The following is an 18,074-nucleotide window of genomic DNA, read 5'->3' as shown; positions in this document are numbered from 1 at the left end:
TACACGTACAAAATGTATTGGCAGATCAATGCAGTTATCCAAACATGTTCATCATCAATGACTAAAATAACAAATGTAGTTTTAAAAAAAGACAACTTAATAAATATGAAGTCATTTAATAGCCTGTGAATCATTAAACAAATAGTAATTTAGTAGCAAGAAATAATCCAGCCAAATGTATGGTGAAAACTGATGATGTGATGATCTCTATCTGATACATGTTGTATCTACTAACTCATTCCCACAGAAAACTTTAGATGAAAGCAGTACCACCCAGTCAACCCTCACACTTTATTGTTTCAATGAGACACACCTCAGAGGATATTCAATCCTAAGGGCAAATCCATGGTGATCTCAATATCTCTACAGTAGAAGCAAACAAAACACACTGATCAGTAAAGTAGAGGCTAATGTTGTAGAAAACGCTCCTCTTCCACAGTGAGAAACAAGTGTGCTACGCTTTCCTCTTTTGATCAAATGAACTGTTACTTAATTCTCATCTCATAAAGGAAGTAGTGATGGAGTGACTTTACTCTCCGCTGGTCTGAGAGAACTGATGATGCTTCTCTCCTTTATGTATATGTTGGTGTGTTTATAAGGTATACAATCTGGAGAAACTCTTGTCCACAGTCACAGTGGTAAGGCTTCTCTCCTGTGTGTTCTGCGATGAACGTTTACCTCAGCATTTACCACGAGCAGAGCAGGAGTAAGGCTTCTCTCCTTTATGTATACAATGGTGGGTTTTTAGGTTGCCCGATATGGAGAAACTCTTCCCACAGTCAGAGCAGGTGTAAGGCTTCTCTCCTGTGTGTATACGTTGGTGGGTTTTTAGGTTGCATGATACAGAGAAACTCTTCCCACAGACAGAGCAGGAGAATGGCTTTTCGCCTGTGTGTATACGTTGGTGGGTTTTTAAGGTATTCAACCTGGAGAAACTTTTCCCACAGTCACAGTGGTAAGGCTTCTCTCCTGTGTGTGTTCTCCAATGAACATTTACCTCTGCTGATGTTTTGAAGCATTTCCCACAGTCAGAACAGGAGTAAGGCTTCTCTCCTTTATGGATACGTAGGTGGGTTTTTAAGTTGCCTGACATGGAGAAACTCTTCCCACAATCAGAGCAGGAGAATGGCTTTTCTCCTTTATGTATACGTTGGTGGGTTTTTAGGTTGCCCGATACTGAGAATCCCTTCCCACAGTCAGAACAGGAGAATGGCTTCTCTCCTGAGTGTATACGTTGGTGGGTTTTTAAGTTGCCCAGTTGAGAGAAACTCTTCCCACAGTCAGAGCAGACGTAAGGTTTCTGTCCTTTATGTATTAGTTGGTGACTTTTTAAGGCATCCAATCGGGAGAAACTCTCTCCACAGTCAGAGCAGGTGTAAGGCTTCTCTCCAGTGTGCACTCTCTGATGAATGGTTAATTTAGCTGATTTAATGAAGCATTTCCCACAGTCAGAGCAGGAGTACGGCTTCTGTCCTTGATGTATTAATTGATGATTTTTTAAGGTATCCAATCGGGAGAAACTCTTTCCACAATCAGAGCAGAAATAAGGCTTCTCTCCAGTGTGCACTCTCTGATGAATTGTCAGAGCCCTCGATGTTGTGAAGCTATTCCCACAGTCAGCGCAGAAGTATGGCTTCTCTCCGGTGTGTATACGTTGGTGTGATTTTAAGTGGCCATATTGGGAGAAACTCGATCCACAGTCCGAGCAGGAGTAAGGCTTCTCTCCTGTGTGCACTCTCTGATGAATGGTTAATTTAGATGATCTATTGAAGCATTTCCCACAGTCAGTGCAGGAGTAAGACTTTTCTCCAGTGTGCTCTCTCTGATGAACTGTCAGAGCCCTTGATGTTGTGAAGCTCTTCTCACAGTCAGTGCAGGAATACAGATTCTCTCCTCTTTGCATTTTTAGGTGTATTTTTAGCTTTGATAGAATTGGGAAAATCTCCTCACAATGTGGGCAGTGGTGAGACCCCTTAGCTCTGCGATCTTCCTGCTGTTTCTCTCTGGGTGTAGAGAATGTCTCAACATGGTCTCCTGTGTGAACAACATCAGAAGAACCAGTCAGTGAGACAAAAATATGACTTCATATACAGTGTGTTCAGAAAGAATTCACATCCCTTGGACCTTTTCTACATTGTGTTGTGTTTCAGCCTGAATTTAAAATGGATTAAATTGAGATCGTATCATTGGCATTCACACAATACCACACACATGCAAGGGCATGGATACATGACTAGATATTGGATATTGTTGTATCAACATGAATTCTACTACGACTATTTACCATCTGAATATGAAAACCACATCTGTAGATTCTAAACCACCAGTTGGAGGACAGATGGAACTAAACCACCAGTTGGCCAGAAAGTGTTATATATGGCAGGCCTGAAAACGGTTTAGTCCTTACCCCATAACACCAGTGGAATACCCCATAACACCAGTGGAGTACCCCATAACACCAGTGGAATACCCCATAACACCAGTGGAATACCCCATAACACCAGTGGAATACCCCATAACACCAGTGGAGTACCCCATAACACCAGTGGAATACCCCATAACACCAGTGGAGTACCCCATAACACCAGTGGAATACCCCATAACACCAGTGGAGTACCCCATAACACCAGTGGAATACCCCATAACACCAGTGGAATACCCCATAACACCAGTGGAGTACCCCATAACACCAGTGGAGTACCCCATAACACCAGTGGAGTACCCCATAACACCAGTGGAATACCCCATAACACCAGTGGAATACCCCATAACACCAGTGGAATACCCCATAACACCAGTGGAATACCCCATAACGCCAGTGGAATACCCCATAACACCAGTGGAATACCCCATAACACCAGTGGAATACCCCATAACACCAGTGGAATACCCCATAACACCAGTGGAATACCCCATAACACCAGTGGAATACCCCATAACACCAGTGGAGTACCCCATAACACCAGTGGGGTACCCCATAACACCAGTGGGGTACCCCATAACACCAGTGGAGTACCCCATAACACCAGTGGAGTACCCCATAACACCAGTGGAGTACCCCATAACACCAGTGGGGTACCCCATAACACCAGTGGAATACCCCATAACACCAGTGGGGTACCCCATAACACCAGTGGAACACCCCATAACGTTGAGTCAATAAGTATTCAACCCCTTTGTTATGGCAAGCTTAACAAGTCACATGGTCTCACTCTGTGTGCATTAATAATGGTTATCATGATTTATGAATGACTCCCTCATCACTGTAACCCACAAATACAATTATCTGTAAATGACCCTCAGTCAAGTAGTGAATTTCAAACACAGCTTCAACCATAAAGACCAGGGACATTTTCTAATGCCTCACAAGGAAGGGCACCTATTAGTAGATGTGTAAAACATTTTATAAAAGACATTGAGTATCCCTTTGAGCATGGTGTAGTTATTAAATTAACTCTGGATGGTGTATCAATACACCCAGTCACTACAAAGATACAGGCGTCCTTCCTAACTCAGTTGCCGGAGAGGAGGGAAACTGCTTAGGGTTTTCACCATGAGGACAATGGTGACTTTAAAACAGTTAGACTGAGGATGGATCAACAACATTGTAGTTATTCCACAATATTAACATCAATAACATAGTGAAAAGAAGCAAAGCTGTACAGAATAAAACTATTCCAAAACATGCATCCTGTTTGAATTAAAGCACTAAAGTAAACTGCAAAAAAAAAACTGTCAAAAATAATTAACTTTAAAAATCAAATTTTATTAGTCACATGCGCGCTGAATACAACAGGTGTAAGTAGACCTTATAGTGAAATGCTTACTTACAAGCCCCTAACCAACAATGCAGTTTAAAAAAATACAGATAAGAGTAAGAAATAAAAGTAACAAGTAATTAAAGAGCAGCAGTACAATAACATGTGCAGGGGAACCGGTTAGTTGAGGTAATATGGTCAAGGTAGAGTTATTAAATTGACTATGCATAGATGATAATGACAGAGAGTAGCAGCGGTGTAAAATAAAGGGGGGGGGTATTCAGGAGTCTTATGGCTTGGGGGTAGAAGATGTTTAGAATCCACTTGGACCTAGACTTGGCGCTCTGGTACTGCTTGCAGTGAGGTAGCAGAGAGAACAGTCTATGACTAGGGTTGCTGGAGTCTGACCATTTTTAAGGCCTTCCTCTGATACCGCCTGGTATAGAGGTCCTGGATGGTAGGAAGCTTGGCCCCAGTGATGTACTGGGCCGTTCGCACTACCCTCTGTAGTGCCTTGCGGTCGGAGGCCGAGAAGTTGCCATACCAGGCAGTGATGCAACCATATTCATATCCTGAATACAAAATGTTATGTTTGGGACAAATCCAACACAACACATCAAGAGTCCCACTCTACACATGGTGGGAGCTGCATCATGTTATGGGTATGCTTGTCATCAGCAAGGACTTGAATGTTATTGGGGGGATAAAAAGAAACGGAATAGAGCTAAGCACCGGCAAAATCCTAGAGGAAAACCTGGTTCAGTCTGCTTTCCAACAGACACTGGGAAACAAATTCACCTTTCAGAAGGGCAATAACCTAAAACACAAGGCCAAATATACACTGGAGTTGCTTACCAAGACAATATTGAATGTTCCTGAGTGACCTAGTTACAGTTTTGACTTAAATCGGCTTGAAAATCTATGGCAAGACATGAAAATCGCTGCCTAGCAATGACCAACAACCAACTTGACAGAGCTTAAAGAATTTGTACAACATTGTACCATCCAGGTGTGCAACATTCTTAGAGATTTACCCAGAAAGACTCACAGCTGTAATTGCTGCCAAAGGTGTTTCTACAAAGTATTGACTCAGGGGTGTGAATACTTATGTAAATTAGATATTTCTGCACTTCAATTTGTATAAATTTGCAAACATTTCTAAATACATATGTATGTCATTATGGGGTATTGGGTATATTAAATATCAATTTCATCCATTTTGAATTTAGGCTGTAACAACAATGTGGAATAAGTCAAGGGGTGTGAATACTTTCTGAAGGCTCTGTACTGTCCAATACAAAAGGGGAATACAACCATTCTAAAAGTGGACAGCTGAGAGTGAAAATCATGAGCCATATCATCCTCCACTCACTATCACAAGGGTTAGTAACTACACAGACTCATTTAATTGAACTTTAAAACACTGGCAGTTTGTCTACTTCACTTCTTTAGTCTCCACTCTGATCACTCCAGATAGACCAGTGAATAAAACAAATGCTGACAATACTGGTGTTGGAAAGAACAACACAAGCTTTGTTGTACAGTCTGATGTTCTTCAGAGATGTGATGGCAGAATTACAGAATTTACAATAGCAATAGACTGGGTCATAACTTAGTAAGATAGAACCTGCCTTTATCATGATAAACAGATGTCCTAATCTTCTCCTCCTCTTCTTCATCTTTAATGTTGACATTCAGCTCCAGTGTTTGACTGCAGTCTTCCAGCTTCACTGATGCCATCTCTGGATCCTGCAGTGCAAACTGGGCTCCACTGTCACAATCAGGACCCAGTGACTGTAGGTTTGGACTCAGTGTGGAAGGAGAGGGCAGGCTGGGTTTGTCCTCACTGTTGATGTTACCGGCCTCAGACTTAATCTGAGTCGGCCTGTAGTAATAAAGATAAACGGACACAAAAGTTATTGTCTTGACAGTTCTGGCACTTTATTCTCTAAAAAGTTATTATATGTTTTCTTGTTCAATTATCTCATTTCAACAGATCAGGTAGTTAAGTATTCACAACTAAACATTCATTCACATTAGACACAAGTGCACAAATTTACACAACGTACGTGCACTTAATCTATAGTAGATTTCCTAAATTCACATAAATGACTCAAAAAAACATTTAGTACAAGGTTGCAGTATGTTTTAGGCAGCACTATGTACTATTTTCCTGAATAACCTTGTCTTCACTATTATTTCACTCAAAAAACAACAGGATTTCCCTTTCACACCATAGTAACAATTATAGATAAAGATTCTACTACACATTCAGCTTCAAAACAGTAGAGCGACCTTGAAATGCTGTCTCTCAATCACCCACTTTGCCTGAACTGAAGTCCGTTGACGCTACTGAGTTAGCGCCACCTGCAGTACTGGAGTAAACATATCGAATGAATATTAATTTGTTTTTGCGCTATATTCCATATGCCTGTATCGCAAGGTGTTGTTATTTTGCATTTTTATGAGCGTTTATGTCGGCTTGTTGTCATGTTGTATTTTTAGTCTCGTCTCCGTCGGGTCTCTGTGCGGTGTGCACCTTCCCATTTACACCAGAGATCTGTATATAATGAGGAGATGCACGTCTCCGCCCTAACAATGGGAGTCGGTGTCCCAAAGGCGGGAAGGGAGGGGACAAGCTTAGGTCCAAAACAAGCCCATAGAAAAAAGCATTGGCCTTATTTTGGACATATTTTTTGTGAGAGTGAATTCTCTCGCTTCGCCTCTTCCTCTAGGATATCCAAACACACCAAGCCCCTACCGTTCACGCCAGGAAAGTTGCGAGACCACATCTTCCTATTTTATTTAACCTTTATTTAACTAGGCAAGTCAGTTAAGAACAAATTATTATTTACAATGACAGCCAAACCTGGACGACACTGGGACAATTGTGCTCTGCCCCTCTGTCAAGCGGTTTTAACTAACTATTTGCATTTGTGGTTTGGTCCAAAAGACTGGTTCATATTGACACCAAAACACATTGAGACATTATTTTACTGTAATAGAGGAGAAGTTACCTTTTCTATCAATGCCCTTTTTATGTCTGAACTACTCAGATTGAGAGCAGAGTTACACTACTAAAATGAGAGTATCAATGAACATTTATTCTGGAAAATGAATGCTCAGTTGGTCTCATGCGGCATTGGTACCGCTAGCAGCATTTTAGTCAAAGACCATCATACCAGATGCCCAGTCTGTGTTTTATAAATGTGTAATAAGCATGAAAACACAATTATATAATGTATTGGCAACTCGTTCTCATTCTGAGAAATAAGGTAGGCCACTTGATTTTAACATCTGAACAAAGTGGACAGGCTAACATGCTTTTCAAACAGGGTGTGTTCATAACAATTCAACTGTTCTACCTTGTTAGCTTGCAGATAGATCCTTGTTGGCGGTCCGGATCCAGAATGGGTCAATACAGACCTCGGTCCAGATCCAGAATGGGTCAATACGGACCACGGTCCGGATCCAGAATGGGTCAATACGGACCACGGTCTGGATCCAGAATGGGTCAATACGGACCACGGTCTGGATCCAGAATGGGTCAATATGGACCACGGTCTGGATGCAGAATGGGTCAATACGGACCACGGTCTGGATCCAGAATGGGTCAATACGGACCACGGTCTGGATGCAGAATGGGTCAATACAGACCACGGTCTGGATCCAGAATGGGTCAATACAGACAACGGTCCGGATCCAGAATGGGTCAATACAGACCACGGTCCGGATCCAGAATGGGTCAATACAGACCACGGTCCGGATCCAGAATGGGTCAATACAGACCACGATCCAGAATGGGCCAATACAGACCTCGGTCTGGATCCAGAATGGGTCAATACGGACCTCGGTCCGGATCCAGAATGGGCCAATACGGACCACGGTCTGGATCCAGAATGGGTCAATACGGACCACGGTCTGGATCCAGAATGGGTCAATACGGACCACGGTCTGGATCCAGAATGGGTCAATACGGACCACGGTCTGGATCCAGAATGGGCCAATACGGACCTCGGTCTGGATCCAGAATGGGTCAATACAGACCTCGGTCCGGATCCAGAATGGGCCAATACGGACCACGGTCTGGATCCAGAATGGGCCAATACAGACCTCGGTCCGGATCCAGAATGGGTCAATACGGACCACGGTCTGGATCCAGAATGGGCCAATACGGACCTCGGTCCGGATCCAGAGTGGGTCAATATGGACCTCGGGTCCGGATCCAGAATGGGTCAATACAGACCTCGGTCCGGATCCAGAGTGTGTCAATACAGACCTCGGTCCGGATCCAGAATGGGTCTTCCACCCCTGGTATCATATAAACACACATAAGACATAAGACATGGAAACGTGTAGAACTGTAGGAAATTAACTTTAAAAAAGAGAACAAATCTCAGCCCCATCCTAATGTGTAGAATTGTGGGATATTAGCATTAAAACTGCTAAATGTTCTCTCCGCCAACAGTTTGAACAATTGCAAGATAGTTTGTTACTACACAAATAAATGACAATATCCATCTGGACCTTTGCCACCTCGGAAATGTGTGTGACTGGACCTTCTCAAATAGTACTGGAGAACCCCTGTAATAGACTGACTGGGAAGGTGATTTTTCAGTCAAAGTCCTGCAATAAGAGCTAAGACATTAATATGTGTTAACTCTTGGTAATTGTATTCTGTGGGTGTCACCCGTTATATGGGTGCACAATCCAACCCGTTTCAGTTCGTAGAAAAATGTCCCCAATGCAATTATGCATCTAATACATCCACAGTGGGATTTCAACCGTTTTTCCTGTTTATTCTCAATTTAATGAACTATTGTAATTCATTTTTAATTAAGTAACATTCCAACCATGTTTAGCGTTTCTAGTCCAAATATGGCATGATTCCCCTATTTTCTATCCGTTTGCCTCACTTTCAATGAGGTACTTTTACTTTGAGGTTGAACCGTAAATTCCACTATTGTGGCTATCTTCACATAGGTAGGGACAAGCGGGGAGGACGGAGACGTTGGCCACGATCAGATATACATGTATTATGTAGAACAAACATGCCTCTGATTCTAAGGAATCATGTCAGTTCTATTCAGAGGATTTCTATCTGCACCTTTCCAAAACGTGTCGTACTGAACATCCCCAGGCGAAACACACTGAGCTATATACGAAAGCCTCACAAATGAAAACGTGTGCTTGTAAAATAGTTTTTTGATCACGTTCTTAACAGAAAAACAAGACAAAACCTTTCCCAAACGTGATCCTACCTTGAAGGATGTGTTATCTAACACGTTATGACGTTATTTCGACATTAGACAGTTTAAACGTGCTATTACAAACCTGTAGTAATAACGATAAACGGACAGCACAGTTCTGACGTTTTCTTTATTCCGAAGAATGGTGGGCACCTACCGGAACTTCCTGTCCCCCACTACCACAGTGCAACAGCGACATTATTGGACTGATGGACTAACTACTACTAAACCATGTAGAATATAAAAGTGAGATTGATTATCTCGACAAATAAACTTTGGTTCAAGAAAACTAAAGCAGTGTCTGTTTTAGTATCTAAAGTTTTCAACCCATTACATATGTATTGTAGAAGATCTCTGTGGAAGGCTAAGAAGATCATCAAGAACCTCCGCCACCCGAGCCACGGCCTGTTCACTCTGCTACCATCAGGCGGAGACAGTACAGGAGCATCAAAGCTGGTACCAAGAGAATGAAGCCTCTTCTATCTCCAGCCCATAAGACTGTTGAACAGTCATCACTGATTTGATGTAGAGAATATTGGTGACAAGTAACTTGGCTTGTCCCAATGTGTAGAGGTGTCATGACATGTATTGAGTAGATAAATACAAATATACATTATTTTGAATTCCATGAATTAAACAAAAGCATTATATTTACTGTAAAGTTACCCCCATAACTACAATGATTCAGTAGATCAATAAAGTTGCAGTACTCTAGCAGGTCTCGCAGCTGTTTATGCTGACAAAACATGTTAGAGAATAGGTCAGATTTTGCTTTGTGATGCTCATTTAAACTTGCTGTCTGGTTCAGCTTCAGAAAACCCCTAAATATGTCACTTGAAACACTTTTTTTGTATTTCATTACAAAAAAAGAGAAGAGTTTGACCAGAATAAATTCTTATACAAACTTGATTTTTCATTGGCAGATCAATTTATTTGGCTTGAATGTGCTTTTCCAAACACATTTATTATCAATGACTAAAATAACAAATCTAGTTTTGGAAAAACTATTGAATAAATGCATGAAGTCGTTTCATAGCTGTTTATCATTAAAGAAATAGTCATTTATTAGTAAACAATTATCCCAAACTACTGGTGAAAACTGTTCACACCATCTCTATCTGATACATGTTGTGTCTACCAGCTCATTCCCACAGAAAACTGATCATCACACCATCTCTATCTGATACATGTTGTGTCTACCAGCTCATTCCCACAGAAAACTGATCATCACACCATCTCTATCTGATACATGTTGTGTCTACCAGCTCATTCCCTGACATCAAATCTCTATCTGATACATCACACTCATTCCCACAGAAAACTGATCATCACACCATCTCTATCTGATACATGTTGTGTCTACCAGCTCATTCCCACAGAAAACTGCAGAGGGAAGCAGTACCTCCCAGTCCACTGTCAGACTCCGTTGTTTACATTATTATGAGCCGTCCTCCTCTCAGCAGCCTCCACTGAGATCATATCTATTTCAATGAATAACAATGCAACTGTCTACACTTCACTTCCATGGCTTTGTGAAGTCCAGAAACTGATGCTGGATGCTGGTTGGGCCAAGTGTGATTGTTCTGGGTAGCTGCATCATGTTATGGGTACCTTTATTTAACAAGACAAGTCAGTTAAGAACAAATTATTATTTACAATGACAGCCAAACCCGGACGACGCTGGGTCAATTGTGCGCTGCCCCTCTGTCAAGCGGTTTCAACTAGCTATTTGTGGTTTGGTCCAAAAGAAGGGTTCATATTGACACCAAAACACATTGAGACATTATTTTACTGTAATAGAGGAGAAGTTACCTTTTCTATCAATACCCTTTTTATGTCTCAACTACTCAGATTGAGAGCAGAGTTACACTACTAAAACCAGAGTATCAATGAACATGTTTTCTGGATAATGAATGCTCAGTTTGTCTCGTACGGTATTGGTACCGCTAGCAGTATTTTAGTCAAAGACCATCATACCAGATGCCCAGTCTGTGTTATATAAATGTGGAGCGCCAAGTCTAGATCCAAGAGGCTTCGAAACAGCTTCTACCCCCAAGCCATAAGACTCCTGAACATCTAATCAAATGGCTACCCAGACTATTTACATTTTACACCGCTGCTACTCTCTGTTGTTATCATCTATTCATAGTCACTGAAATAACTCTACCTACATGTACATATTCCCTCAACTAACCGGTGCCCCGGCACATTGACTCTGTACCGGTACCCCCCTTTAAATAGTCTCACTATTGTTATTTTACTACTGCTCTTTAATTACTTGTTACTCTTATTTTTTAATCTTATCCATATTTCTTCTTATATTGCATTGTTGATTAGGGGCTCGTAAGTAAGCATTTTACTGTCAGGTCTACACCTTTTGTATTCAGCATTTCACTGTAAGGTCTACACCTGTTGTATACAGCATTTCACTGTAAGGTCTACACCTGTTGTATACAGCATTTCACTGTAAGGTCTACACCTGTTGTATACAGCATTTCACTGTAAGGTCTACACGTGTTGTATTCAGCATTTCACTGTAAGGTCTACACCTGTTGTATTCAGCATTTCACTGTAAGGTCTACACCTGTTGTATTCAGCATTTCACTGTATGGTCTACACCTGTTGTATTCAGCATTTCACTGTAAGGTCTACACCTGTTGTATACAGCATTTCACTGTAAGGTCTACTACACCTGTTGTATACAGCATTTCACTGTAAGGTCTACTACACGTGTTGTATTCAGCATTTCACTGTAAGGTCTACACCTGTTGTATTCAGCATTTCACTGTATGGTCTACACCTGTTGTATTCAGCATTTCACTGTAAGGTCTACACCTGTTGTATTCAGGAACGCATGTGACCAATAACATTTGATTTGATAACCATTCATACTGTCAGATCTAATATGAAGAACTGAATACAACCATGAGAACCATTCATACTGTTAGATATAATATAAAAGAACTAACTATAAAAGAAAAGAGTTTGACCAGTACAAATTCATTTACAATTTCATTTACTTTTTATTGGCATGTCAATTAAGTTGGCTTCAATAGAGTAACCTAAACATATTCATCATCAATGATGAAAATAACTAATCTAGTTTTAAAATACAATTTAATAAAACACATGTAGTTGTTTCATAAACTGTATATAATTAAACAAATAGTCCTTTAATAGCTAAAATAATCCCCCCAAAATAATGGTGAAAACTGATCATCACACCGTCTCTATCTGATACATGTTGTGTCTACTAACTCATTCCCACAGAAAACTGATCATCACACCATCTCTATCTGACACATGTTGTGTCTACTAACTCATTCCCACAGAAAACTGATCATCACACCATCTCTATCTGATACATGTTGTATCTCATTCCTCACAGATAAATGCAGAGGAAAGCAGTACCACCCAGTCAACCAGCCTCACAGAGGATATTCAACCCTAAGGGCAAATCCAAAGTCCTCTCAATATATGTAAAGTAGAAGCTAACAAAACACATCAAAACTGACCAGGTGCACACTGATCAGTAAAGTAAAGAGGCTAACATTCTAGAACGCTCCTTTTTCTCGGCACAGTTCTCTCACAGTGAGAAACAATAGGATTACAATAGTGTACTATGCTTTCTTGAGAATTAAGTGATGCAATGACTTTAATCTTAGTTGGTCTGAGAGAACTGATTAGGCTTCTCCCCTTTATGTATACATTGATGTGTTTTTAAGGTATACAATCTGGCAAAACTCTTACCACAGTCAGAGCAGTAGTAAGGCTTCTCTCCTGTGTGGGCTCTTTTATGAACTTTTACATCAGTTGATGTTGTGAAGCACTTACCACAGTCAGAGCAGGAGTAAGGCTTCTCTCCTTTATGTATAAATTGGTGTGTTTTTAAGTTGCCCAGTTGTGAGAAACTCTTCCCACAGTCAGAGCAGCAGTAAGGCTTCTCTCCTGTATGTATTCGCTGGTGGCATTTTAATATTTCCAATCGGATGAAACTCTTCCCACATTCAGAGCAGTAGTAAGGCTTCTCTCCTGTATGTATTCGCTGGTGAGATCTGAAGTGGTTCTGTTGAGAGAAACTCTTCCCACAGTCAGAGCAGCAGTAAGGCTTCTCTCCTGTATGTAGACGTTTGTGTTTTTGTAAGTGGATATGTTGAGAGAACCTCTTCTCACAGCCAGAGCAGGAGTAAGGCTTCTCTCCAGTGTGCACTCTCTGATGAATTATCAGTGTCCCTGACGTTGTGAAGCTCTTCCCGCAGTCAGTACAGGAATATGGATTCTCACCTGTATGTATACGTTCATGTGTTTTTAAGGTATCCAATCGGGAGAAAGTCTTCCCACAGTCAGTACAGGAATATGGATTCTCACCTGTATGTATACGTTCATGTGTTTTTAAGGTATCCAATCGGGAGAAAGTCTTCCCACAGTCAGAGCAGGAGTATGGCTTCACTCCTGTATGTACATGTTGGTGTGTTTGCAAGTGGATCTGTTGAGAGAACCTCTTCCCACACTCAGAGCAGGAGTATGGCTTCACTCCTGTATGTACATGTTGGTGTGTTTGCAAGTGGATCTGTTGAGAGAACCTCTTCCCACATACAGAGCAAGAGTAAGGCTTCTCTCCAGTGTGCACTCTCTGATGAACTGTCAGAGATTGTGATGTTGTGAATCTCTTTCCACAGTTAGTGCAGGAATACGGATTCTCTCCTGTGTGTATTTTTATGTGTATTTTAAGCTTTGATAGAAATGGGAAAATCTCCTCACAATGTGGGCAGTGGTGAGACCTCTTAACTCTGTGATCTTCCGGCTGTTGCTCTCTGGATGTAGAGAATGTCTCAACATGGTCTCCTGTGTGAACAACATCAGAAGAACCAGTCAGTGAGACATACGTACGACTTCATATACAGTGTGTTCAGAAAGTATTCACACCCCTTGACTTTTTCTACATTTTGTTGTGTTTCAGCCTGAATTTTAAAAGGATTACATTTGAGGATTTATGTAATTGGCGTACACACAATACCACACACATGGATACATGACTACATATTGGATATCGTTGTACCAACATGAATTCTCCTACGACTATGTAGCATCTGAATATGAATACCACATCTGTAGATTCTAAACCACCAGTTGGTGGACCGATCAGGACAGAAAGTGGTAGGCCCGAAAAGTGTCTAGTCCTTACCCCATAACACCAGTGGAATACCCCATAACACCAGTGGAGTACCCCATAACACCAGTGGAGTACCCCATAACACCAGTGGAACACCCCATAACACCAGTGGAGTACCCCATAACACCAGTGGAGTACCCCATAACACCAGTGGAATACCCCATAACACCAGTGGAATACCCCATAACACCAGTGGAATACCCCATAACACCAGTGGAATACCCCATAACACCAGTGGAATACCCCATAACACCAGTGGAATACCCCATAACACCAGTGGAGTACCCCATAACACCAGTGGAGTACCCCATAACACCAGTGGAGTACCCCATAACGCCAGTGGAGTACCCCATAACGCCAGTGGAATACCCCATAACACCAGTGGAGTACCCCATAACACCAGTGGAATACCCCATAACACCAGTGGAGTACCCCATAACACCAGTGGAGTACCCCATAACACCAGTGGAATACCCCATAACACCAGTGGAGTACCCCATAACACCAGTGGAGTACCCCATAACACCAGTGGAGTACCCCATAACACCAGTGGAGTACCCCATAACACCAGTGGAGTACCCCATAACACCAGTGGACCCCATAACACCAGTGGACCCCATAACACCAGTGGAGTACCCCATAACACCAGTGGAGTACCCCATAACACCAGTGGAGTACCCCATAACACCAGTGGAGTACCCCATAACACCAGTGGAGTACCCCATAACACCAGTGGAACCCCCATAACACCAGTGGAACACCCCATAACACCAGTGGTAATAACCCAGTTAAAACCAGTGGAGTACCCCATAACACCAGTGGAGTACCCCATAACACCAGTGGAGTACCCCATAACACCAGTGGAGTAACCCCCCATAACACCAGTGGAAACACCCCCCATAACACCAGTGGAGTACCCCATAACACCAGTGGAGTACCCCATAACACCAGTGGAGTACCCCATAACACCAGTGGAATACCCCATAACACCCAGTGGAGTACCCCATAACACCAGTGGAGTACCCCATAACACCAGTGGAGTACCCCATAACACCAGTGGAGTACCCCATAACACCAGTGGAGTACCCCATAACACCAGTGGAGTACCCCATAACACCAGTGGAGTACCCCATAACACCAGTGGAACCCCCATAACACCAGTGGAGTACCCCATAACACCAGTGGAATACCCCATAACACCAGTGGAGTACCCCATAACACCAGTGGAGTACCCCATAACACCAGTGGAGTACCCCATAACACCAGTGGAACACCCCATAACACCAGTGGAACACCCCATAACACCAGTGGAATACCCCATAACACCAGTGGAGTACCCCATAACACCAGTGGAGTACCCCATAACACCAGTGGAATACCCCATAACACCAGTGGAATACCCCATAACACCAGTGGAATACCCCATAACACCAGTGGAGTACCCCATAACAATAATTAATAAATATTAAAAAATAATTTTTTTTTTTTGGCCAAGTCTCTTACTTGAATAGAATATTCCACCACACTACCTCATCTCTGTAACCCACACATACAATTATCTGTAAGGTTTCTCAGTCAAGCCAGTGGAGTACCCCATAACGCCAGTGGAATACCCCATAACACCAGTGGAGATACCCCATAACAAGTGGACAACACCCAGTCACTCCAATACCCCATAACACCAGTGGAATACCCCAAATAACACCAGTGGAATACCCCATAACACCAGTGGAATACCCCATAACACCAGTGGAGTACCCCATAACACCAGTGGAGTACCCTGCATAACACCAGTGGGGTACCCCATTACGGGGTAGTGGAATGGCCCATAACACCAGTGGAAAAACAAAATGTGGAATAAGTCAAGGGGTATGAATACTTTCTGAAGGCCCTGTAAGTAAGTATACTGTACAATACAAAGGGGAATACAACTACTCTAAAACAATGAGCCATATCCTCCTCCACTCACTATCACAAGAGATAGTAACTACAGACTCATTTCATATCATCCTCCACTCACTATCACAAGAGATAGTAACTACAGACTCATTTCATATCATCCTCCACTCACTATCACAAGGGTTAGTAACTACAGACTCATTTCATAGAACTTTAAAACACTGGCAGTTTGTCTACTTCACTTCTTTAGTCTCCTCTCTGATCACTCCAGATAGACCAGTTAATAAAACAAATCCTGGTGTCAAACTATGCAAGTGTCAGTAGCATGAAATAACATCTACCTTCTCATTGAAACAGTTCTACTGCAACTTTTCATACACAGTGTGAAGCTGGAATGAACAACAAACATCGTTAGATAGAACCTGCTCTTACCATGAGAAACAGATTCCCCAATCTTCTCCTCCTCTTCTTCATCTTTAATGTTGACATTCAGCTCCAGTGTTTGACTGCAGTCTTCCAGCTTCACTGATGCCATCTCTGGATCCTGCAGTGCAAACTGGGCTCCACTGTCACAATCAGGGCCCAGTGACTGTAGGTTTGGACTCAGTGTGGAAGAAGAGAGGCAGGCTGGGTTTGTCCTCACTGTTGATGTTACCGGCCTCAGACTTGATCTGAGTCGGCCTGTAGTAATAAAGAGAAACAGACACAAAAAGTATTGTCTTGACAGTTCAGGTACTTTCTTTAAAAATGTATTTATTTATTTTTATTTATTTTTAATTCTTGTTCCAAGTATCTCATTACAATAGATCAGGAAGCTAAACATTGATAACAAAACATTATTTCACATTAAACAAGTGCAAACTTTAAATTACACAATGTAAAGTGCACTTAAAGTGGAACTGACAGCGTTTTCACTACTTTGCAGATATGAAACAAACAGACAATCACTATATCAGTCAAAAATATTTTAAAAATCACAGTCTATGCTACAAAACCCACTTCATAAGCTGTTTTAAAAATAGGTCCATTTGACTCAACATTCCATGACGTACAGTAAGACATTGTTGGCAGAATAGATGGATGCAGTTCAATGTGTCATGATTTTCCCTTCTGGGTGTCACGCCCTGGTCTTAGCATTTTGTGTTTTCTTTATTATTTTGGTCAGGCCAGGGTGTGACATGGGTTATTTATGTGGTGTGTTTTGTCTAGGTTTTTTTTGTAGGTCATGGGATTGTGGTTAGTGGGGTTGTCTAGAAAAGTCTATGGTTGCCTGGAGTGGTTCTCAATCAGAGGCAGGTGTTTATCGTTGTCTCTGATTGGGAACCATATTTAGGCAGCCATATTCTTTGAGTGTTTCGTGGGTGATTGTTCCTGTCTCTGTGTTAGTTTGCACCAGTTTAGGCTGTTTAGGTTTTCACGTTACGTGTATTGTTTGTGTTTATCTTTTATTAAACATGTATCGAAATAATCACGCTGCATTTTGGTCCACCTCTCCTTCACCGGAAGAAAACCGTAACACTGGGTGACAATCAGAGAGAGCCCCCCCTCCCACCAGAGAGGAAGGGGGGAATGGGGTGACGTTGGCCAGTTTGATGACGTCGTAAATACCTCACAGAAACTATCTCTTCCTTGTCATGCAATAATGAGGGAGAGAACCTCTGTGGAACAAAGGGAGTCCTCCCTCAAACTCCCAACATCAACAGACTGGATAATGAAACAATGTTTCTGTCATCCAATCATTTGGAATGGTCCTGTGGGTACATAAAGAACAATCCTGTTGAATTCATTACTCATTTGTGATGTCACTAAGGACAGTAGAACAACATAACTGTATCTCTGAAAGTGTACATTTCCCAGTTATCAGATTCACATCTAAATGTTGGGGTGACTTATATGATTAAATATTAAACTATTTGTGAGGAGATGAAATGTGATGTTAACCTTCTAAATGAGAATAGTTTTTCATATGAAAGTTCTACCCAGTCAGTGACCACA

The 18,074-nt window shown here is 41.8% G+C and overlaps 1 protein-coding gene across 1 annotated transcript in view; it reads right to left on the bottom strand.

Moving 5' to 3' along the window:
* The window catches only part of LOC135536806 (zinc finger protein 585A-like), a 40,618-nt gene continuing 22,544 nt past the window's right edge, over positions 1-18,074 (bottom strand). Inside the window, exons 4-8 of the mRNA XM_064963032.1 lie at positions 16,512-16,760; positions 12,672-13,852; positions 9,093-9,160; positions 5,390-5,643; positions 1-2,034 (exon numbers count right to left, since the gene is read on the bottom strand). Of these exons, the coding sequence (XP_064819104.1) occupies positions 680-2,034; positions 5,390-5,643; positions 9,093-9,160; positions 12,672-13,852; positions 16,512-16,760 (3,107 nt within the window). The 3' untranslated portion in view covers positions 1-679. The remainder of the gene's footprint in view (positions 2,035-5,389; positions 5,644-9,092; positions 9,161-12,671; positions 13,853-16,511; positions 16,761-18,074) is intronic.

This window comes from Oncorhynchus masou, unplaced genomic scaffold, assembly GCF_036934945.1.
Source record: "Oncorhynchus masou masou isolate Uvic2021 unplaced genomic scaffold, UVic_Omas_1.1 unplaced_scaffold_666, whole genome shotgun sequence".
Classification (NCBI taxonomy): Eukaryota; Metazoa; Chordata; class Actinopteri; order Salmoniformes; family Salmonidae; genus Oncorhynchus; species Oncorhynchus masou.
This window is presented reverse-complemented; position numbering and strand designations above follow the sequence as displayed.